Here is a 25,624-nt window from a genome sequence, read left to right on the forward strand (position 1 = left end):
AAGACGCGGAGGCAAAGCGGAGCTCCGCAACACTTGCGATGCAAAAAAATACAACATAGTGAATGAAAAAAAAACAGAAGTTAAACATATTTCTGAAAAATTATGTTAGAAAAATTACTTGAAAAAAAGTTGAAAAATTACAGCTACAAAAACAAATTTCATATTTGTATCAGATGAAGTTCATATAAATAGGCCTTGTTAAATGGAAATCATTTACCGAGCGGCAACAAAGGAGACAAATTTTGCGTCGAAATCTCTTGAGCCGAAAACAAAACTGTTGTCATAAAAAATTCAAAAAAGTTAAAAGTTTATGCCTCCCATCCGAACTGAAACACATTATCCCAAACAGATATATTTTGCTCTGAAAAACGAAAAAAACCTCAAAATCAGACACGGTAAATTTACAATTTGTGAAGTTCCAATTACATTGAATTGGAACAAAAGTCATGCTTTAAAATTGAAATTAATAAAAACCCTACCAGATACAAAAATGGCGTTGAAAAAACGGAAAATGAACCGAAGAAACTAGGACGAAAACCCCGAATACGAAAAAAAAAATTGTAAAATTTCTTGAAAAAATAATTTCTACCTGAAACGGGTTTGAACTAATTACTACTTAAGTATTTTTTAGAGGAGTATATTACTCAAGAAGTGAAGATCCTCTAGAAGTGCAGATCTTGTGGACAAAGTTGTTTACGGGGAAAAAATTTAGTACCCGATTACAATACCCTTGCTTATAGCAAGGGTAATAAGATAAACCTGATTTTAACCTGTTGCGGAATCCGCTTACAGTTCACAAACGCGAAAAATTGGATTTCGACCTGTTGCAGAATTCGCTTACAATTCACAAAATGCACAGTTTGCCCTCATAATGGAGCAAATAAAAGATCAAAAAATAAAAATCAAAAACTTTCATTTTTTCCATCTTTTCTATTCGTTGTACGGTATCTATAGCAATCTACCATTCTCGTTTTTTGACATGTAAATTTGTCACATTTTTAGACATGTAATTTAGTCGCCAACCAATTAGTCGCAAACCAATGCAAATTAACTTTTCTCGACACTTAAAACATCAGTTTTTTTTTCAAGTATCCAAAACAAGACGGAAAGGGCCCTTGTACGATACAATCTTTGACCCTTTGCGAGCTTTCAAAACTGGGGAAGAAAGAAAAAACAAGCTACACCATAGTTTGTTCCCATCCCTAGAACGGGTCGAAACAGAAATATAATTTCTCGACTCAAGAGAAGATTCTCAATTTTTTACATTACCGCTCACTTTATTCATTATATAAATAGCCAGTATAAGGGTTGTTCCTCGTTTTAGAGTACCACAACTGTGCCTACAATGGTTTTTTTTTATACCTACCCGAAAGCAATAACTATAAATCGTTTTAAGTTGATAATTTTTTTTAGCCGTGTTGGTGGTTCTCCTGGCCGTCATGAAATCTTTCATTCACGCTCGTGAGTACTTTTATAAGCTCATGAGTACTTTTAAGTTCAAGCATTTGAAGGACTACTTGGATTTGCACATTTTTGTATTTTAATGTTGTTTGTATAACTTTAGTCGACAACAAGTTACTTCGTTACTTCTTTTCCCATGAGTTTTAGCACCCGAATGGACTCCTGTATTGATTGTGTTTATCAAAATGGCCGAACTGTACACCATGCTAGAGTTTCTGGTCCTGTTTGCCGAATTTGTCCTTTTGATCTTGTTCACAAGTGTGTGCTGCTGGGCCGTGTTCTCTATATATCTACAGAAAAGGTTACTTTTATGGATCCAGTTAAATAATAGCCTTGGAATCAGACTGTTATACATGCTCATTCGTTCTTCGGAACGACGTCGCTTAAAATGTCGTAGATACAGTTCTACATTTCCTTTTTATTCAACCACGTTCCTTTCTGATAATAAAAATAAATTTTCACACCCTCGGCGCCAAATTTTACGGCGGTTTCCTTTGAAGGCAAAGTTTTTTCATCAAATCACCTTTTATTGCTAATTTTTGCCGTTTTGTGTTCCTATTTTCTACTCAAAAGCAGCTGAAATGCAAAGCAAAATTTTAGAACGGAAGTTGAAGTTTTTTTTTAATTAGTTATACACGCTTGAAAAATATGGATACAATGGTGTTGCAATCTGCTATAGAATAAGCAATGCGTTTCGACATTTTTAATTAAAATTCATATGTTTTTTGTCATTTAGATCTGATGCGAAGCTGGCTGAAGCGAGGGCCAAGAAGATCAGTTCAAACAGTGTTGGAGATCCTATTGGATTCCAGAGACGCCGCAAGGGATCCGTGCCGTCCTTGCCCTGTCAAGGGCACAGTCTCATGGCCAGCTCCTCTTCAAGTAGAGACACGCATAGCAACGTCTGCTTTGGTCGGTACAAAACTTGGCTATCTGTTGCGATCAGCAAGCTTTATCAAATCGGGACATCGACTTTTTCCGTTCCGAAAAGCAACTTTTGTTGATAGCTTTCCTTTATTATCAATTCAAATTCAATTTATTTCTAAAATTATATATAAAAAGATTGGAATCTCTCCCCCCATTGTTACCAAAATGCCACTCTTAAAAAAGTACTAAATCAGCGGTTCATCATATGTGAATTTTGTATAAAGTAACGAATCTTTCCCCTTGCAAACTGCAGGCGAAGATTATTTCCCAACAGAAACATTCCCAATGTTTAGCCTTCAAAAATATCATTAAATTCCCTTTATAAGGTGGAATAAATTTTTGAATATGTTAGGACTGAAAATAAGCGAGAGCCAAAAGGTGACTCGTAACTTTTTTTGACAGAACTTTGTTGATATAACCCGGAGGTTAAAAAATGCAAGCTTTTTGATATACATTAACAAATAAACAAACAAGATTAGGTCAATCCAGGCTGGCTTCGGGTTAATTAAGGGTTGCTGTAGAGTTTTCGAGGACGGCTATAACAAAAAATTTGCTAAATAGTTGAAAGTATTTCGAAACTTCTTCAATGCGATTGAGCGTTTTATTGATTAAAACAATTTTTGAACATTTTTGAACATCTTCGAAAAAATTGTACAAACGTCTTGAGACAAAAATACCAGATGCATCAAAACACTGTGACTATAATCAGATTGCAAAAGCCGAGAAGTAGAGATCAAAATCAATTTTTCTTTCAGCTATTGTCCACGAGGACATCAAAACTGGTAACAGCTCCAGAGCCAGCTCCATTCCTCATTGGAGCGCCATAATGACAACAAATAACCCAATCGGAGGTCGCCAACAATCATCGGACTCCTCGCTACCCAATCTGAAGGCTACCGACGAGTCGATTATCCGGTTAGGTAGCCCACAAAAAGAAGAAGTTATTCTGCCAATTGAGCAGGTCCTTGAAGGTCGCCACGAATACAAGCATGGATCACTAATGGGAAGAATGTGTCAGAAGCCATTCACCAAGAAGAACTCCGCTTCGCCGAACATGGTGGCGCCAAGCAGAGATGATTTCAATTTGGAATCGGCTAGGATTGACAGACACCTGAGCAGCTCGACTAACAAAATCAATACCAAGGTCAGTATAAAAAAGCTTAGACTAGAAAACTTGACTTTGCAAAATGAACCAACGTCTCAGTATAATTTTGCCAGTGATTTTGTCATGGTTTTTTTAAGTAAAATGGGAAAATGGGAAAAATACATCTCGAGATGTTGAATAAAAAGATTGCATTAATTTCGCGCTTGCATTTCTTATTTCCTCTTGTAAAAATTTACAAATCTTTGGAGATAATACTTAAAATAGTTTGAGTTTTCCATCCAAAACCAACCGCTTGTCATTAGAAATCCTCAAAACATAATAAAAATATACTATAGAAATAAATGGTTAACTTAATTGTTGAAAAGGCAACTTGCTCCAGTAAACCAAGTAAACACGAAGGAAAAGATGACTTTGTAACTTTACTGCAATTAGATACTTCAGTTTTTGAAAAAAAAAGTTTCGGAAAATTCTCAAAATGTTTTTCTTGTTTTTTCACATTTTTTTTTCCACATCTCTTCAGACTTCAAATGTATACATATATGTACGCTCCGGCTAAACTTCAGCTGACATTTCAGGAATTTTTTAGGGTATTTATTAATTTAAAACAAACTTAACGGTGTTAGGTATGCTGGACCTTTAGTTAAAGCATGCGCGTAAGTCTATATGAATATTTAAATAACTAGCTTGCACTAGAATTTAAAAAAAACATCATAAAAATTGTCAATTGAAGTAACTTGGCGGGCATCAAACATTTGACAAAAAAATTTAGGCATGTTGAAGTGAGAAGTTGTTTTGAAGTAAATTGAGCGATGCAATTGGGTGTTTATCTATAATTCAATTGCTAAAATAAAAAAAGCGTAAAGAATCTGTAAAACTAACTATACATCACGGCCCGAAACTATGGATTTTAGGAAGTGCGAGCCAATTCCGCACTCAGACAACTCTCAGTTTTTGTGTTTCTTTTACTCAAACTGACAAAGTTTCACCATCTTTAAAGTCATGCATCTGGATTCCAGTGACTTACAGGCACCAAAATCTGCGCCTATTGAGTCTACAGTTTGGTCTTTTAATGTATAAAACTGTTTTTAACTAATTTTTAGTTATGCAAAAGTTTTCTACATAACTCAATTTGTCGATTCAATTGACACCAGGAGTTTTGTATAAGTTTTTTCATGCTTCTTTAAGAACTGGCACAGAAAACTAAATCCAATTTTGTTAAGATACTGTCATAGTGATTAATTTAGTTCACAGTCAATTTTAGTTTTATCTTATTTATTGCAAGCTATTTAATCTATCTCTCTGACACTAACTGGTATTTAACCTTCGGAGTTAACTATCACCTTTGGTTGACCTCTGTTTCATTATGTCCGACTAACTTTCTAACCTTCTGAATTATACTTTACATCTTCCGCTCTTAATTTACACTATCAAACCTCTCTCTCTCTCTCTTGACATGGTGCAGCCAGCAAGCTAAAGTGTGGGAAAAACCCACTAGAAGTTACGTCGTTCTGGCCCCCTAAAATCGCAGAGCCACCAATACTATGGGAGTTTTGGTTAAATCGGTTTTAATGGGGCATGGTGGCAAAACATAGTATTAACCCGAAAATTTTCTCCTATGCGGCTACGATAAAAACCGCTCAAACTACGGTCCTACCAGAGGACTTCGATGGAAAAATTGATTGGAACGGAGCAAATGCTGATATCGAACTTATAACTGTGCTTGGGGAGAAAGGACAGGATAAATTCCACAGGCGAAAACCGCACTTGGACTTGACTTCGAAACGGTACCCGAGAGTCATTGATACTTTGGAAACGTAGTTCAAGAAAGAACGCAATGAGATTTTTTAGCTGTTGGAAAAGAAGCAACACATTGGGGAGTCATTCAAACAGTTCCATTCGGTCTTAGTGGACAGGCAGCACGCTGCAATTTCGGAGCGTTGGAGACCAGAATTTTATGAGACGTGTTCATCGTAAGCATGAACAACAGAGAGGCCCAAAACGAACTGTGCCGGTCGACAAAAACACCAGAGGAGGTCTATCGTATAATATTTTCTTACAACAAATAGTAGAGACAAATACGTAAAAAACTTACGTGTCAATAACAGGGAGAACGACACCGAACGGCGCCACCGGCAATGGTTATGCAGCGGACGGGGGACAAAATTCTCAACAGGTACAGGCCATTAACATCCAAAATAGTAAATGAAACTGAACATACTATTAAAATGAGTAAAGGTGCTGTTCTTAGAAAATCAAGAGTGACGATGAGTAAAATTACGACCCCTAAAAAACGAGCACCCGGAGCGGTACGAGCCCGCCGACACCACAGGAGGTCAAACGTAAAATGATGACCAATCAGCCATCTAGTTCCAGAGGCACACAACCTAGTTCCAAAGGCACACAAGCGAAACGAAGCCAAAACACGGAGGGCGATGACTACCCGGACTCGGATGAGGACGATGACACGCCACTGGCGGCGAAACGCATGCTTGGTCGAGCAGCACCAGCATTGGAGGCGAGCAGTTCACCGGAGGATGTACGACCAACCACCGGATTGCAGGCCGAGTTGGGGGAGCAAGCCACGACGAGTGCAAAACGCCCGATGGGGACGACGATCCGACCGAGCGACTACGAAACGACGACGGCGTACACGTTTGCGCGAGAGACAGAGATTGAGAAGAACCGGCAAGGCGACGACACCCAACCCGTGGCAGCGGCGGAACCGGATATTCCACTGGCAGGGACCAAGAAACGATTGCAGAAACAACGGCTTTTTTATACTCTAGCCAAGAGTCGACAAGACAAAACGACGAAACAAGTTTCGTACTCTAGCCAAGAGTTCGCAGGACGAAACGACTTCAAAACGTTCAGGGAGTTAAAAAAAATGGCGGCTGCCATGATTGACCATATTCAAAAAACAGAAGGCGCAGAAAAAATAGAGAAAAAGCAAGATACTAGAGGAGAAGAAACTGCTTATGTAGTCCAAGGATAGGGCATGCCGTAAAGCGGTCAAAAACTCAACATTTCGGTTACACATTCGAGTTATATTTTGTCGATATCAAAACCTAAAACTCCAGCTAAAACTTTTTGCTTAACTCTACATATCATCAAGTACTCTAAATTTCATAACTTTCATCCTCTCGCAAGAAGGGGAATTTCATAGTGATTAAATTAGTTCACAGTCCATTTTTGTTCTATCTTACTTATTGCAAAATATTTAATCTTTCTGTCTGGCGCTAACTGATATTTAACCTTCAGAGTTGTCTGTCACCTTGGGTTGACCTCTGTTTCATTGTCTCCGACTAACTTTCTGAATTACAGTTTATATCTTCCGTTCTTAATTTACACTTTCCAAACCTCTCTCTTGACAATACAAACCGAAAAATATCAAAAGAAGTTTCAATTTCTTTTTTCAAATTTTAAGTTTATTTGTCGTTTTGTCGCTGTGTAAAACCTAGCTAAGGGATAACTTTCTTTGGTTTTATCATAAACAAAATTTTCAAAATAAACTTGAGGCAAAAACATATTGCGCGGAGAAAATTTTTTTGTTTGCAGTTAAGTTTTCAGGTTTAGTTCAGGAAAAGCTGCCAAGATGATTCAACAGTAAATCTCTACAATTTTTTTTGAAAAACTTTTCAAGAAAATTTTTATGACATTCAAAATTTTTTTTGGTCCTCAATGTAAACTGATTGTGATATGCTTCGATGAAATGAAGTCGCGATATTTCGCCAAGCACAATGAATTCGCGCTACTCTTTCAGCAACATTTATAAAATCTCTACAATTTTGCGCATAAATTACTCCTGAGCATGAACAAATTGACAGTTTCCTCAGAACTGAAACTTCATCGAAGGTAAATATATTTGGGAAGAACTTGAAATCAAGAAATCGATTTTTTCAATGAGGTAAAAAAAACAAGTTTAATAAAATTTATAATTTCGATTGCCGAATTTGATCGCCGAATTTGATTTTCAAATTCGATCGCCGAATTTGAAAATCAAAAGGAAGCCACATCAAGCATACTTATGCTGTAGCTTTTTTTGAAATTTGGAACAATTTATCCAAGAATTTGCCATTTCAAAATTTGAAAGACGAGCACTCTAAAATCTGATCCTTACGATGCAAAGACGGGTCTTGAGATGTATTCAACTCAACGCAACTCAAATAGAATATCCCATGGCTGGTCGATTTTTAAAAAAATAGCGCTTAAAACATCTATTTTCAATGCGAACTTGGAATCTTGTTAAGTATCCCCCCCCCCCCCCACTTATGGTACCTAGTAAAAAATTGTCACGCTTATAAAGAACTAACTCTGGTTACGCATACTTGTATTTTGTGATGAATCTTTCTCGCCAAATTTTGCAAAAGTGGGAATAGTTAACAAGATCCATAAATTGCTCATATGCCATTTCTTGTCTGTGGAATAAAAACCGCATAACCAAAACAACTTGGCTTTTTTTTGAAATCAGCCTAGTAGTTGGTACTTTACCTCGAAGTGGGTAATTTTTCGGCTCACCGTACATTTTTATTTTCACGCAAACTTATCAGTTTGGAAAAGTTTTTTATTTTGATATATTGGATAATGTAAATTATCCTCCGCTATTGCAAAACCAAAATGATATATACCTTTATCTGATTGATTTAAAGCTGATTTGAATTTTACTTGATCCCTATCTCGGAAATTCCTTAAATTTTTAATGAAACATGCAACTGATCAATTTCGTTTAGTTTAAGTATTGAATGAAGTCCTTTACTATTTACATTTAAAAACGGACTTTGCCGAAAAGTATACATTTTTAAAAAAAGAAAAAAAAAGTTCATGATAAAGGTTTCTGTTGGCAATTAAAACAACATCCAACTCCGAAACTTTCTCAAAAAATTTTAAAATGGCCCACGGTGAATTAACAGTATGAGGAAGCTTAATTAAACAAACTGTATACTAACGCCACAATTAAAAATAAAATTTTAATTAGTTTTTTTAAATTTAATTGCTTTTTTCTCATTTATTCCAGTTACATCGAAGTTTTTGCCGCACAGTTTGGGAAACTGCGATTGAAACGCATGCTAAAACAACATTTGACTGCTGGGCGTACATGAGTAGAGTTTGGTATAAATAAGTCAAAGCAAAAAGCAAGTAAAAATACAGACTAATAACACTACGAGAGTGAAATCCAGAATGTTCCGACGAGCGGTTCAATGGAGGTAATGAGTTAGGACCGATGGGTATAACTCATAGAGTAATTTCGGATAGGGTACACCGTCTGCTCGTCACGCTATCTTATTTTCGGCCGGATAGGTTCGTGCAACTTCTTAGTCTAATACCGATCCTAATCTTACTCTTATACTGTCTAGTCTCAGGTTGTTTAACTAGTCTCTGCTAGGCTCAATAGATCTAGGGTATACTGGTTTATTGCGGCTGCTGAAGTACTCGGGAGAGTTCAACTAATTTCTAAGTTAAATTCAAATCTCTCTGGTGCTGAAATTACAAGTAATTTCAGCACTTACAAATAAGTGGATTGTTAGTTAGATGGATCATGATTGGTTAATATTAAATACTTTACATTGGTAAAATATCTAATTTATCCAATCATAAAATGTAGTTTAGATCAGGTTCCACCCATCCGGGTTTTACAGAGTTTTTTAGAATAGTCTTTCTGCAATTCAAAAGATGGATGATGGACGTTGGTATTTGGCGAACATCTTATTTCTTCTGGGTTTTCTTATTAGAGAAGTCCCAGATTCAATCGTTGTGTCTTGTATAGTTGGCCATAGATTCAATAGTTGGCCATTCTTTCTCGAGTGTAGTAGGGTCGTTTTGTCTTTGGATGTTCGTCCTTGGTGTTGTATTCTGATCTATGTATTGCATAATGTAATTTACATTTTATAAAACTTTTATTAGTTTAATATTTTAGAATTATGATTTTTGTTAGTTGTTTTCACAAAAGCTTTTTGTTTTAGTTCAGTTATTTTTTATCCATTGTGAATATGGGATTGGTTTAAAAGTTGATGTTCCAAGTAGATCAACTTCATAGTGATTATTTTGACAATCTAAATAAAGTGGGAAATGTTGTAAATTATTTATTTGTGATTGTTCAACGTCAGTTTTTACTGCATATTTGCATTCCAATCGGGGTGATGTTTCATTTTCTGCAAGGTAGAATTTTATGTTTTTGGGTATTTCGACTGTGGTTTTACGTGTAAGTAATTCAGGTGGCGTATTTCGACTTAAGGTGTCTGGTAATGCAAGATTTTCTCCTGCGGTCCAAACTATATGTAAGTTTGGGAATTTCATTAAAATGAGTTGAAATCTATAAACTCGGTGGTTTGGATTAGACTTTTGTGTAAAAAGAAAGATGATTGGTTTATGGTCTGTGAATAGAACTGTGGGATGTTTTGATCCAAGTATCAGAAATTCATATTCTGTTAGTGTATATATTATGGCTGTACATTCTCTCATTAGAGTTGAGAGTCGTAGCTCTGCTTGAGTGAATAATCGAGAATTTGCTGATATGAGGTTCATTTTATTTGTACTATTATGTGATTGTAATAATGCTGCGCCAATGCCAAAGTTCGAAGCATCGCACATTGCATAAAATGGTTGATTTGAATCTGGAATTGTGTTTGAAATTTGTTCAGTTAGAAGTTTTTTAATTTCTTCAAATCGTGCTTGATGTTCTGTATTCCATTCAAAATTATTTTGTTGTCTAAGTATGTTATAGAATGGTCGTAGATATAATTGCATTTTATAAACATATTTGCTTAAAAAGTTTAACATTCCAAGGAATTCTTGGATTTTATTTTTATTTGTTGGTGGTTGGAGTTTTTGAATAGCGTCTATACGTGATTTCAATGGAGTGATTGTTTTTCTTTCTATATTATGTCCTAAGAATTTAACTTTTGTCAAAAAGAAGTGTGATTTATTGGGGGCGGCCTTCAGATTTTCGTTCTGAAGTATTTGGTGATATTGTTCTAAAACATTGAACATTTCCTCTTTTGTCTGTGATTGCATAAAAACATCGTCTAAATAGGTGATTGCATTTTTCTTGAGTATTAGTGGTCGAAAAATTTTGCTCATAAAAGCTGAAAATGCTGCTGGTCCTATGGATATTCCATAGAATAAGCGGTTGAATTCGTATTGTTGGTTTCCAATAACAAATTGTGTTAAGCGTCGTGATTGTTCATCTAATGGCATTTGATTATATGCACTATTAATATCGGCGGTGGTAAAGTATTTTCCGTTTATTTTTGTTAAAATAACTTGTATTGGTTCAATGGGCCAATTACACTTTGATTCATCTATTAGTGAGTTGAGGTATCTAGCATCGAGAACAATTTTTAATGATTCTCCTTTGGCTAGAATGATAACAGGGTTGATAAATGTGTTGCCTTTTGGTTGTTCCTCTTTGTTTACTGGTGATATAATGTTGTATTGTTCTAAAATGTCGAGTAATCTGTTCACTTTATCGTGTAAGTGAATTGGTACTTTACTTGCTCTTTGTTTTTTGAAAACTGCGTCTGGTTTTAATGGGAGATGTAGTGATGAGCTGATTTTGCCAACATCAAATTTGGATGTTGCATAGACTGATGAATATTTAATTAGCTGTTTTGCTAGTTTTTCAAATTCGTCTTGTGTTATTTGTGAATGTTGGAAATTAAACATTGTTAAAAATTTCTGTTGACTCTCTGTGTAGTTACTTATGTTGAATGTAGGTTTGAAATATGGGTTTTTTGTGAAATAATCCGTATTTCTGTTTTCGTTACTTATTATACTATTTATAGATAATTCTTCATTAAGAATTGTGGATTGGCAAATATCTAGTAATTGGAGTATATTATTTACACGATATGCTTTTTCGTGTATTGGTGATATTGTAGCGTTGGTTTCGCAATAGCCTAAAAGTCCCAAAGGTAATGTTACTTGGTAAGGTGTATTGTTGTATACATGTAAGGAAATATTATCTGAATTCGAGTTTTTCAAATATTTTATTGATGAGATTGTGATTTTGAAAAATTTATGAATAGGTTTGAATTCAAAATCTGACATATAAAATTTTTGTTTGTTTTGTTTTTTATCATATTGGTGAACTTGCTTTATTGAAAAATTGTATATGTTTCCTGATAGTGGTTTCAAGTGTTTTCTTTGTTGGTTATATATTGGATAGAATTTTGAAAAGAATGGTGGTTGTTTATTTAATCTTTGAAAAAATGTTAGGGATGTGTCTTTTGTTTTTGTATATTTATCTTTGATTAATATTTTACTATTCAAGATGTTGATTGTTGGTATATATTTAGAGATAAATGGTATTCCAATGATATTGTGTTTAATATCAGTGATATGGAATATTTGTTTAAATGGTTTGGTTAAAATTTTGTTTTGCTCCATTGTTCTTGTGGGGAGAAGAAATAATTGAATTTTTCCGTAGTTTATTAATGTTGATCCTTGTTCTGTTGCTAGTTTGCTGGAGGTTTCAAGAGGTGTTAGCTTGGGTGTAAGGTTTTTATTTCATTCCATGTGGGAATGTTTATTATATTTGATTCTGCTCCTGAATGAATTAAAAAATCAATTTCAAGATCTGGTGGTTGAAATTCTTTGCTTCTTGGACTTTCTAAAAGAAATGGTATTGTCCAAATTTTTTCTTTGGGTTGTTCTTTTTGTATGTTTTGATAGATGTGATTTGTATTCAAGCATTTTGTTTTTTCGTTCTCATTGGGTTGATTTGTAGTGTTAATTTCATTAGTTTTTTGTGTCGTCGGTGTGGAATGGACGGGTTCAATATAATAATTGTGAAGGAGTTCTGATTGATTCTCATATATGTGTGATGAAAAAGGTTGTTCATATATAACAGGTTCATAGTCATTTTCGACTTTTATCATATTGATGGAGAGAGTGTTTTCTGCATCGCTTTCTGAATCTGATGATCCACAGTTTATTTGATTGAGTTGTAACGTATCAGTTACTGTGTCATCAATACCTGGAGGGTCTGATGTTGTTTCTGGATTAGATTGTACTTGATTAATATGTCTTTGATGTTTAGGTGTACTACTTCTGTGGCGATTATTAGAATTATTATAGTTATTATTATTCCGGTGTGGTGATTGGGAATAATTTCTATAACAATTATTATAACTTGAATGTCGATTTTGTGAATTATTTCGCGATCTGTTTTGGTAATTATTGTTTGGTCTGTTATAGTTTGATCTATTATATGAGTTATTCCTTGATTGATTGTTCGGGTAATTCTGGTTTCGGTTGTTTGAATAACTTCTATTCCGATTATTGGAGTAGTTTCTATTCCTATTGTATGATGAATTTCGTGATTGATTGTTTGGGTAGTAATTATTTCTTGATTGGGAATTAGATCTAGAAACAAATCATTGTGTATTTGAATTTGATCTGGAATAGTTATTTCGACTATTTGGTCTATTGTAGTGATTTTGTGATGAATTTTGCGTGTTTCTTCGTTCTGGTGATCTTCCTCTATAACTTGAGTTATATGGTGATTGATTTCTTGTATAATTTGTATTGTTCGGGAGTGGTTTTCCTGAACTGTTGTTGCTGTAGACTGTTTTGTTCGGTAGATTTTGATCTTTTTTCATGTATTGGTAGAATGATTTATTTGGTTCTTTATATTTTTGAGGTTTATTTTGATTGTCTTGCTGTTTTTGTCTACATTCAGAAATACTATGTCCGTATCGTCGGCAATAATTACACCATTTTTTGAAAGATGGTTTTCCTTTAAAGTTTGGGTGTTTTTCGTAAATATTGAGTATTTCAGTGATTTTTTCAACGAGGTCTGTATCTGATTCCTGTATATTGTTTATATTTGTGGAAGCTGTTTCAATTCTGTTAACGTATTGTAATTTCAGATTTTCCGTTTCTTCGAGTTTCATTGTGATTTCTGCTTGTTCTAGTTTGTCTACTAGTTTTCGAAAATCTAAATCGGGTTCTCGAATTGACGAAGGATGGGATGCTCTCTTTTTTATTGCTATTTTCCTTAATTGTGGTGTTAAGGTCATCATTAAGATTTCTGTCATCTTTGTGTTTTTCTAGTCATGTGTATTTAATGAATATGCTTTTCGAACTAGTGTTTCGATTCGTACTGCTAATTGCTTGATGGTTTCGTTTGGTAATCTGCGAATTTCATTACATAAAACTCTTTGTTGTTGTTTGTTTCTTTCGGAGTCAAACATTTTTGAAAATTCTTGTGTAAACCTTTTCCAATTTGATTTTATTTCTATAGGCAATACTGAAAACCATTTTTGGGCTGCGCCATCTAGAGTTGTTTGTATTAACGCTGTGCGTCGATGTATCCAGTTTTGATGTAGTGGCGTATTAATTGGTTCAGGTCCTATATTTAAAATCAAATTTGCTGTGACTGCATTTAAATAGTCTTCTACAGAATATTCAGGGTCTGTTCCTGTGAATACCATTAATGGTTTATTTGATGTTATTGATGATCCACCCATAAGGTATGGATTCATCGTCATTTGTAATGATTCTGCTGCATTTGGCATTTGAGAAAAATTTGAAAGTTGATTTCTTGTTATTTCGTGTTGTTGAAGATAATATGGGAGTGGTATTTCATTTTGCATTTGTGCTGGTTGGTACGAGTTTGCAATCATTGGGTTTTGTTGCTGAATTGGTTGAAAAGATTGTGTATTAATTGGGTTTTGTTGTTGAATTGGTTGTTGGTTTTGTGTATCTATTGGTTGTGGAGAAAAAATTCTATTATATGTATGTGGTTTCTGTATTCCTTGTCCACGATATTCTTGATTATAGGGTGTAAATATATCTGGTTGTAAGAAATCATCATCTGAGGATAAGTAATCCATTTGATAAGATGTTTGTTTTTTATTTTTATTTTGTTGAAAAAATGGATAGTTTTCACTACGATCCTGTGGAGGATGTAAATTTGTTTGGAAATTTACTGAATTAGGTGGTGCCATTGGGTTATCCCAGTTTCGAGATCTTGTATAATTACTAAAATTTTTTCGTGGTTGATAATTTGTTTTTGATGGATGTGTGTAATTATAATTATGGTCTGCAAAGTTGTTTCTAGTGAACGTTTTGCGTGTTTTTGGCGGTATTGTCATGGGTCTGTATGTTTGGTAATCCATGTGTGAATATTTTGGGGCAACCGAAGGTTTAACGGTTGATTGTAATGTTACCTGTGTTTGTGAAGGATTTGTATTTCTTGGTGTTGTTAAGTTTGGACGTATTGGTGAAATACTTTGTTGTGTAGTTGTTGTGTGTACGATTTCTTCATTTATGAAGTGTGATGGTGTCTGGATATCTTGTTGAGTAAGATTCCTAGTTCCATTGAGGTTTTCATTGTGTATGACTGTAGAGTTTAAACTATTATTTTGCATATCGGGTAAAAATGTATTATAGTTTAATGGTGTTGCATCAATGGTTAATGGTATTACTCGTACATAATCTCTTACATAAGATATCGTACTTATTGCTTGACTTGAGATTGATTGTGGGAAGTTTATGGATGCAGGATGAGACCATTCGGGGTCCCAAACATAGTCTGATTGTTCTGTGATGGCAGTATCATCGTTTGACTTTTGGGGTCTAAAATTTTTTCTTGCTTGTGAAATTAAATCAATATTATGTGTGAAATAATCTATTATGAACCATGCCAAGATTTTTTGTAAGTCGTGTTTTGTATGTTGTGAAACTTCATCTTTCGTGAAATTTTCTTTAATTATATTTAGAAAACTAGAGAGTAGTGTGATTTCATGTCGTACTCTTATATGTTTAGATGTTTCTGTCGGTGAGACATTTGGTATCTGGATTTCGTTTTCTAATATCGAGATATAACTATATATTATCGCAAAAACTTCATTGTTGAATATGGAGTTTGCTCTTTGTGAGTTATGATATTGGATGCTTTTTATATATTCTGAGAATACTTTTGAGAATTCTAAATCAAGGTCGTCTGTTTGAATTATATATTTACTGTGATTCTGGTTTGGTGAGCTGAATTCTATGGAGTAGATTCCGTATTGTTGTGTTAGGTTACATATATCTTTTAGATAGTGATCGATAATTTGTCTTTTGATTTTTACATCTGGGAACTCTGTTTTACATGGACTGATTCCGGGTTCAAACAAATTTAAGAGTAAATTTTTGCAGAATATATGCTGTCCTCTATCAGTGGTTGCATCTACGATAAAGGGGAAAATATCATCATCATCTGGACTTTCTTCACCTGGGGTGTGCGTTGAGCTCATTTTTTCGTTCGATGACTGTTAATATGTAATTATCAATGTGTCTAATTGGTTGATTCCAATTGTATAAATGTACTGGTTTGTGTTTATACTGCTTTTTTATTCTTCTTTTTCCTCTTTTTGATGAATTTGAAGTTGTTTCTGAGTCAGAGAAATATAATTGATCGTGAATTGGGCAATTTTTATCTATTGATTCTTTTAGTTTATAAAGTTCGTCTAAACTGTTGGTTTCTGATTCTGAAAATGCGTTTCGATTTTTGAAAATCTTTTTCGTGTTATTTGTCTTTGTTTAGTTATTATTTTTCTCTTTAATGTTTGTCGTTTTGTTCTAATGTATCCAACTGCTTGTGTATGAGGTGTGATTACAAGGTCGTATTTTTTATTATCTATTTCACAATTGTGTAAAACGATTGTTTGTTTATTTCCTAGGTTTTTAAATGACATAAGGTTTAGGATGACGGATGCAAAAGGTTGTTAAATGATTTCTATTTGCTTAAACTGTTAGTCCTTACGATTTTTTTGTTAGCCTAACCTGGGTCTATTTGTTCAGGGTTGGGGAGAAAAGTATATCGATTCCGAAGAATGATTTTATACTTTCTCGTGGATAGTATAAGCTAAGGTGTTAACTTACTTAATCTTACTTAAGGGTAGTGATTGTGTTCAGGGTTGGAGAATAGTAAATCGATCCACAAGGTTCAGGTATAATTAGAACGCGAGTAGTTCGTTAGATACTATTTTAAACTTACTAAGTTTAAGATTTATCCTGGGTCTGGTAAGAGGGGGGATCAAGTGAAGGATGAATAACCGAAGTTCTTCACTGTTTATCCTAATTTGAATGATTAGTTTTGTTCAAAAATTTCTATTAGTCCTGGGTTTTTAGAAAGGGTTGGATAGTGAATCGACGTTTGAGGTCGTTAGACACTAGTTAAGTGGGTGGGGGAGAACAAAGTTGTTCTTTTTGATCCAAGGATAGGCCTTGATGATCAAGTTTTAAATTTAATTAAATAGAAAATGATTTAAGATCCAAGGATAAGCCTTGATGATCTGATTTTAAAATTAAGTGAATTTAAGTTTAAAATGTTTTAAATTTGTGTAAAGAATAGATTTAGTATTTTTATGATATTAGTGAGCTTATGAATGCTGTTATGTTTAGGCGATGAAGCTGGAACAACAGGATGATTTATAATTACTAACCGTTTATTGTCATGCTACTAATTTTTATTTTGATTTTTCAATAAATATTTTTCAAACATGTTTTGTATATTACTGCAGAATTTAGGAAAACGATCTGAGATCTTTTTATCAATCGTTATTGTATATTAATAATTTTGTTCAGCGCCTGAAATGATTTTGAAGATTGACTTCAAAATTTTATGTTTGCAAATGAAAATCTAAATTCATTGCTAGTAGTATTCTAAATACAAAAGTTTGTTCTGGCTTTTGCCGAACTATCATATAACTATATGGTAAGTTTCTGCTTTGTCGTATGTCGTCTCTGGTTCGAGGTCTTCTTCCAATTCCGGGTAGTTCTGTTATCGTTCGGAATATTGGCTCTGATCTATTGAGTCGTAGAGACATTTCGATTAAATTATTGTCGTATAACATTCTGTAAATGTTTTGTCTAAATTCTAATCTATTATTGGTTAATTCTAAGCTATTAAGGTCTTGTTCGAGACTTATGGTCGCACCAGATGAGTTAGGACCGATGGGTATAACTCATAGAGTAATTTCGGATAGGGTACACCGTCTGCTCGTCACGCTATCTTATTTTCGGCCGGATAGGTTCGTGCAACTTCTTAGTCTAATACCGATCCTAATCTTACTCTTATACTGTCTAGTCTCAGGTTGTTTAACTAGTCTCTGCTAGGCTCAATAGATCTAGGGTATACTGGTTTATTGCGGCTGCTGAAGTACTCGGGAGAGTTCAACTAATTTCTAAGTTAAATTCAAATCTCTCTGGTGCTGAAATTACAAGTAACTTCAGCACTTACAAATAAGTGGATTGTTAGTTAGATGGATCATGATTGGTTAATATTAAATACTTTACATTGGTAAAATATCTAATTTATCCAATCATAAAATGTAGTTTAGATCAGGTTCCAGTAACGAATGAATATGTCAGGGTAAATTTAATCTTCAGCCTAATTTTTTTTTGTTTTGAAAACAATCACATGCTTCTCGCAAAAACAATGACGTACATCTCGTTTCTGAAGCAAAAACTATTTCTCTTGTTTTATGTTTTTATAGAGAATTAAAAATTGAAAAATGACCATTAAAGTGCGGTTTTTGCTTCGAGCAAAACAATCCGGACTACTTAGCTCGCGTTAGCTGTTGTTTCGACTTTCAACACTTGCGATGCAACACAAACGTAGCATTGTAAAGTATCAGACAAAAAACGAGACAAAAACAACTAAAACTTTTTTAGTCTAAGCCAACAAGTCGACGGAATTATTTTTCAAAATTCGAAAATTATTTCAGCAGCAAAAATTCCATATATTTGCTTGAATTATCGGACCAAGTTAACATCCTCCCCCTATTACGCTAGCAAAACTATATACGTCGGACAAAACGCTTGCTAGGAATAAAGGGTCCTTTCTACTTTCTATCTTAGAAAGTAAATCTAAAATTCGCTGAGAAATATTTTATTAGAAAAGAAGTTAGTATGAATTTACAGCAAGTTGCCTTTTGACTCAATATCTATTTTAACGGTGAGATTAGCGATATTTTCACTGAGAGTAGATATTATTTTAGAGATTGGTTGCGGGTGGTTGAAGAGAGTGGTGTTGGTGTTAGAAGAGATATTGTTGGGAATATTAGAGAGGGAGGTTGTGGTGTTAGAAGAGAAATTGTTGGGTTATTAGAGAGGGAGGTTGTGGTGTTAGAAGAGATATTGTTGGGAATGAATTCCCGTAGTTTTGAGCTTCTATTTATACTCAGATGAGAAATCGTACCACTTTTCGTATCAAATGAGAAGTTACTTCTTAACTTCGTATTCTCTATTTGTACATTCGTATTTTACGAGATGAGTGTTTCGTATGCTCGTATTTTACGAGAGGAATCGTTAATATTCGCATTGAATGAGAACAGTCGTTTCAATTCTCAATGCTTAAAACGTTATACGAATTATTCCAATAGCATTTCCCTTCCTTTTGCAAGGGAATAAAAACATATTTCTTTTGTGGTGGCGGCGGCGTCACATTTTGTGAACGCAATAAAATAATTCATGTTTCTGTTTCGATTTGAAATTAGAACACCCCGCCCTCTCCCCCACCCCCAAATCCATTTAGATCTTAACTTGGTCTAATTGGGTGGGGAGGATGTTAACCGAATTATCTTTAAATTGACAAAACTGTCACAAAGCACAAAGCCCACATCTATCTAAGCATTTAAAATCATTTACCGAGCGGCAAATAAGCCGAAAACACTTGAGTGAACTACAGTGAAGCCGAAAAAAAGGATGTCAAAGACAATTTTGAGCTATAGCATTTAGAAATTCAAAATTTTTGCGCTCTATTTTCAGAGACTCTTAAAAACAGAACAATTTGTCTTGCATTTGAATTGATTCAAATTTGGGGAAACAAGTGGCTATGGCAGTAGCCGAATCCCTTAAAGGAAAAAAATAAATAGCATATAATTAAGCAAAATCGAAATTGGTATCAACCTGGTAGAAAAAAATCATGCTTTGAGCGGAAACATCATTCTTTGATCTCTGCGCCGACAAAAATTAAGTGGGCTAACGAAAGTCCGACTAGTTAGCTTTTCAAAAAACAATAATTTCATAGCATCGAAAAAAAGACCGACACTCGAACTCTAATTTTACGTTCCGACTTCGTGTGCTTTACCTCTGGATCAAGTGGGAAGGGCCTTGATTGTCAAGTAAATGGGATAAACAAGCAAAAAGAGATTAAATTCATGCAGCTCCAGGAGTTGAACCCAAGACCTGGATCCTGTAAGAAAAATTGTTTCCAAATACAAGTCACTTGCTCTCGCAAGTGAAAAAAAATAGAAGCATATATCCTCGGATAGGTTGCCCTCAAATCATTTCTGACATATTATCTAACCACATCTGAAAGATAAAGATGAAATATCGAATGAAAAGTTATCACAGATGAGTATTTTTGTAAATACTAGATGAGGGAATCAGTAATCAGTTGATTTCCTAATCTAATATTTAAAAACATACTTCGTTCCACGGGTTTGAAAATTTTCAAGCTAGAAATATCGGATTATCTGATGCACTCATATTCTCTAACATATCAAGTTTCATTGTCATACGTTAGTTGGTCCAAACTGGAATTACGCATAAAAAGATGTGACAAATCTCAATTTCAATTATACTTTGATTGAGGAGGTAAAATAATCCAATATAAAATGAGACAAGACTGCTCGTATCAGGGAGAAGCCCTGAATGTTCCGACTGTCTGCAAAGGTTTATGGAGCAGTAATAACATTGAAAAATTAAAAGTAACAAAACAAAATGAACAATTATATTCTAAAATTTGAAACTTTTTATGAAAATCATCCCCCACACGCCATATAATATACAAAAGAATAGATTTCGCTACTTGTAACAAATCAATTATGGCGAATAAGTTTCTTTCAACCAATTTGGAACGATTTCTAAGACGGATTAACTCTCCGCTTACGCGTTAATAGCGCGAAATATATCGCGCTTTAATTGTCCCAGATTGGCCAAAATGGCCATCTTTTAACCCTCGTAACTTTACGAAAAATGATCACAGATGAAATATCTTTTCAATTTTGAGCTCAAGACAACAAAACCTTTCGAATGATATTTTAAAAATTCCGTCAAAATTGGCTAGTTAAAAAGTCGAAATTTGTCTGAAGAAAAAAAGACCCACCCCGAGCACAAATTTTCCATTACTTTCGTATCGAAAATCGGAACAAAAAAGATTTATATTAGAAATTTCTTCGGTGAGATCAAATTTTTAAAAAATGTTCTTTTTTTTAAAGTTTTAGATATGTTTACAAAATTAAATACTGCAGAAAATTCTGTTATTGAACATCTTTGGTGCTGTTTTAAAATGTATCGCTCGGTTTTATGAGAATAGAACCAGTTCTAAACTAGAATTATCGATGGTTATAAATATAATTCTCTAATTCTAAAAAACATTCTTAACTAACCAATCATCTTCCATAACTAACATTTACATTTATTTGTAAGTAATGAAACTACTTGTAGTTTCAGCACCAGAGCAATTTGAATTAAACTTAGAACACAGTTGTTCTCCTTCTGGAAACTAACTCGCATAAACCAGTATACACTAGATCTATTGAGACTAGGAGATATAAGAGTAAGATTGGTATTAGACTAAGAAGTTGCACGAATCTATCCGGCCGAAAATAAGATAGCGTGACGAGCAGACGGTGTATCTTATCTGAAATTACTCTATGCGTACAGTCACTAGTACTTAACTCATCTGGTGCGACGAAAAGTCTCGAACAAGACCTTAACTAATTTAGACTTAGAATATATAGATTTAGAATAAGACAATTGCAAAATTGCAAAAATGTTACATGAAATATACAATTTATTAGAAATGTCTCTCCGACTCAATAGATCACCGCCAATTTTCCAAACATTACGAGAAACGCCAGGTATTGCGAGAAGACCAAGGACAAGGCACGATCTACGACAAGGAAGAAATCTACCGATTCATTTCATGAAAAAACTATGGAAACCGGAACAAACCTATGTATTTAAAATCCTTTCCGCAGTAAGTTGAGATTTTTTTTTACTGACAGAAAAATTGAAGAAATCCTTCAGAAACCTAAATGATGCTAAACCCATTATTTATACAATAACGACTGATAAAAACAACACAAGTCGTTCCCTCCAAATTCTGCAGTAAATTAAAACATTTTGAATAAATTAATTTAGTGAATAAAATACAAAATTGGTTGAAACAAAAAATCATCGTTAGTTTTAATAATCCGTCCTATCATTTCTTCTTCCCAGCTTCATCACCAAAAAAAATAACAGCAAATTACAAAAAACTAACAACATCCTAAACCTTAATTTTGAACAAATCACACTTAAAATCTTTGCAATAAGTTTTATCAAGGCTTATCCTTGTTTACTCTTAAAATTTTCCTAACTTAAATAGCTGATCATCAAGGCTTTCCTTGGATCAAATGGAACAATTTTGTTCCCCTCCCCACACTTTTAAAGTGTCTAACGACCTCAAACGTCAAATCACTACTCAACCCTTATCAAAAACACAGGACTAATAGAAATTTTCGAAAAAACTAACCATTTTAATTAAGTTAAACATTGAAGAATTTCGGTTACTCATCCTTCACTTGATTCCCTTCCTCTTAGATGACCCACGCTAAAACACTTAAACTTAATAAGTCGTAAAATAGTATCTGACGATCTACTCGCGTTCTAATTATACCTGAACCTTGTGGATTGATTTACTATTCTCCAACCCTTGATCACAAATCACAACCCCTAAGTAAGTTTAGGTAAGTCTATCTTAAGTTAGAACTTAGTCACGAGAAAGTAAAAAATCAATCTCACAAATCGATATACTACTCGCTCTCCAACCCATCAAACGACGACAACCTATGCCCCAAGATAAGATAACCACACAAAACGCGTAAAAATTAAAGTTTAGGAAATTAAAAATCTCTAACCCAAATACTGCGCCCATCATCCTAATCCGTATGTCAAGAGATAATCTAATTAACAAACAAGCAATCGTATCACATATTTGTTTAATTAAAAACAAGAGATACGACCTTGTAATAATACCACACAGACATACAATAGGATAATTAAGATCAAAACGACAATCACAAAAAAAGACAATCATAACAAAACAAAAACAAATTATCAGAAAATGGTTTTCAAAGCCAGGAAACGCAGTCTCAAAATCAGAAACAAACACAATACAGGAACTTCAAGAATTAAACAATTCCATAAATAAAAAGAACCCGATCGACTACCAAATATACTTTTCCGACTCAGAAGCCACAACACCATCATCAATAAACAGAAAACGAAAAATAAAAAAGTCATATATCAACAAATCAATACGCCTGTATAATTGGAATCAACCAATAAGACATCTTGAATGTTACCCACTAACAGTCTTACAATATAAAACATGATCGAGTACGACAAAAAATTTGACAATAACTCAAAACTCCCATTTTTTATAAAACCACTAAATGATCCCTCCCGAGGACAAGTACAATTTTGTCATAACATAATTGTATATTTATTTGAAACAGGAATTAGCCCATATAAACAAGAATTCCCTGAAGTACAAATAAAATGACAAATTCATGATCATTACCTAAAAAATATATGTAATATCACATCAATTTATGGTATATTCACAATCAAAATCGCATCACCGAAACAAAATCACCGAAACAAAATCATAAAAACACCAAACTTAAACAGACGATATAGATATAGAAATCTCGAAAGTTTTTATAGACTATATAAAAAATTTACAAAAAATCATAAAGAGCCAATTCCATATTTACAAACGATATTTTCTCAATTATTTATAGCTATCTATCCATAATAGAATTGAGAGAAACACAAGGTGACTCACCAACTCAAACATCCCGACATGCAGCTGTAAGATAAGAAATAAGTTTTTTCTCAAAACTTTTAAACACAATCCGTGAAAATCTCACTAATAACGAAATATCACAAAATGTTACACACGATCTACAAAAGATACTAGCATGGTTTATCATTGATTATTTTGTTCACAATCTTGACCTGATATCACTAGCAAGAAAAAATTTTCAACCAGAACATTCAGACGATGAAACTCTATTGGCAGACAAAACATATAATGTTTGGGACCCTGAATGGTCTCATCCGTCATTTATTATTATACCAACTGACATCTCAAGTCAAGCAATCAACACAGTTTCCATTAATAGAGATAATGATTGGAAAATTCCACCTACTATTGATGCAACACCTATAAACTATAATTCAATATTCACAGAAAGAAAAGGAAATAATAGTTTAAATTCTACGTTTATTAACCAAGAAAATTTAAATGGAACAAGAAATCTTACACAGCAATATATCCAAATTCCGTCACATTTCGTAATTGAAAAATAGTTGAAACAACGCCAACAACAACACAACAAAGCATTTCTCATATTGACCCAATACTTACGGCTCCAAAAACAAAAACACAGTATTTCCACAAACAACTATACAATTGACAGTGAAACCTTCAGTTATTCAAAAATATTCACAAATAGACTATCAAACATTTAGACCAGTAACAACATCAAGACAAACAAACAAGCAAAAGACATCAAATAGAAATAACTTCTCAGATCATAACTATTTTTTTTCCAAAAATTCAAAGTAATAAGACCCCTCAATACGAATAATCAAAGTCAATCACAATCACAAAATCAAAATGTACCACAACAAGCTTCTCAATCAGTATTCTTTAACGATCAGTCACGAGCTACACTGGATCGTTGCAAAAATTGTCCGTTTTTCCAACCACAAAAAAACATAGCAAACAAAAATCATATTAGGAATCAACCACATTACTCAGAAGATGAAGAATAATATTATCAAAATCAAGGATTTCTCACAAATCATCACCACAATAACTGGAACATCGATCAATTAGATCCTTTCTATCAACCAGATCTTTTCAAACCGTATACACGAAACGAACAAATTCAAACAAGACGTCACCCAACATCATATAAAAATAATTTTCAATCACAAAACCCAGTGAATACACAAATTATCAACCAACTCAAATGCAAAATTAAATTCCAGTACCATTTTATCTGCAACAACATGAAATAATAAAGACTCAACTTAAAAATTTTTCTCAAATACCAAATGCCGCAGAATCACTACAAGTGACTCTGAATCCATACTTTATGGGTGGATCCTCAATATCTTCAAATAAGCACATAATGGTATTCACAGGAACAGATCCCGAATACTCAGTAGAAGTCTATTTAAATGCAGTCACAGCAAAATTGATTTTAAAAATGGGAACTGAACCAGTAAAAACACCAAATCATCAGAATTGGATACATAGACGCACAGCTCTAATTCAAACTACACTTGATGGCGCAGCCCAAAATGGTTTTCAGTTTTACCTATAGATATTAAATCACATTGGAAAAGATTCACACAAACATTTTCAAAAATGTTCGACTCCGAAAGAAACAAATAACACCAAAGAGTTTTATGCAATGAAATTCGCAGAATCCCAAACAAAACAATTAACAGTCACTAGTAAGAAAAACATCTTCCCAAAGTACACATGATTATAAGAATACAAAATGACAGAAGCATTAATGATGACTCTAGCATCTCACTTACAAAAAACAGCCAAAAAAAAGAGAGCATCATATCCATCTTCAATTCGAGAACCCGATAAAGACTTCAGAAAACTAGCAGATAAACAAGAACAAGCCAAAGTTACTATGAAATTGGAAGAAACAAAAAATTTAAATTTACAATATGTAAGTAACATCCAAACCACTCTTCCCTAAATAAATAATATTCTTGACTCTGACACTGAACTAGCTGAAAAATTCACTCAAATATTGAATATCTAATTTTGAATGCGAATTTTAAAGGATAACCATCATTCAAAAAATAGTCTAACTATTGCCGTAGATACGGACACAGCATTGCTGAATGTAGACAAAAACAACAAGATAATTAGAAAAAACCACAAAAACACAGAGAACAAAATAAATTATTTTAGCAATATATGGAAAAAGACCAAAATCTACCAAACAAAAACATTCACAGTAACAATAGCTCAGGAGATCCACTTCCTGACAGCTATAATGTCTCTACAAAACATTCATCCTACAGATATAACTATCGTGGAAGATCTCCAGA

The 25,624-nt window shown here is 33.8% G+C and overlaps 2 protein-coding genes across 2 annotated transcripts in view; one reads left to right on the top strand and one right to left on the bottom strand.

The window, feature by feature from the left end:
• Positions 1-25,624, bottom strand: part of LOC134842310 (NEDD8-conjugating enzyme Ubc12-like) — a 398,285-nt gene that overhangs the window by 208,202 nt on the left and 164,459 nt on the right. The window lies entirely within an intron of this gene.
• Positions 1,414-25,624, top strand: part of LOC134842221 (uncharacterized) — a gene marked incomplete at its 5' end in the record, with an annotated part of 42,684 nt that continues 18,473 nt past the window's right edge. The window contains 4 exon segments of the mRNA XM_063858458.1: positions 1,414-1,461; positions 1,609-1,762; positions 2,198-2,373; positions 3,144-3,532. Of these exon segments, the coding sequence (XP_063714528.1) occupies positions 1,414-1,461; positions 1,609-1,762; positions 2,198-2,373; positions 3,144-3,532 (767 nt within the window).

This window comes from Symsagittifera roscoffensis, chromosome 1 (assembly GCF_963678635.1).
Source record: "Symsagittifera roscoffensis chromosome 1, txSymRosc1.1, whole genome shotgun sequence".
Lineage (NCBI taxonomy): Eukaryota > Metazoa > Xenacoelomorpha > Acoela > Convolutidae > Symsagittifera > Symsagittifera roscoffensis.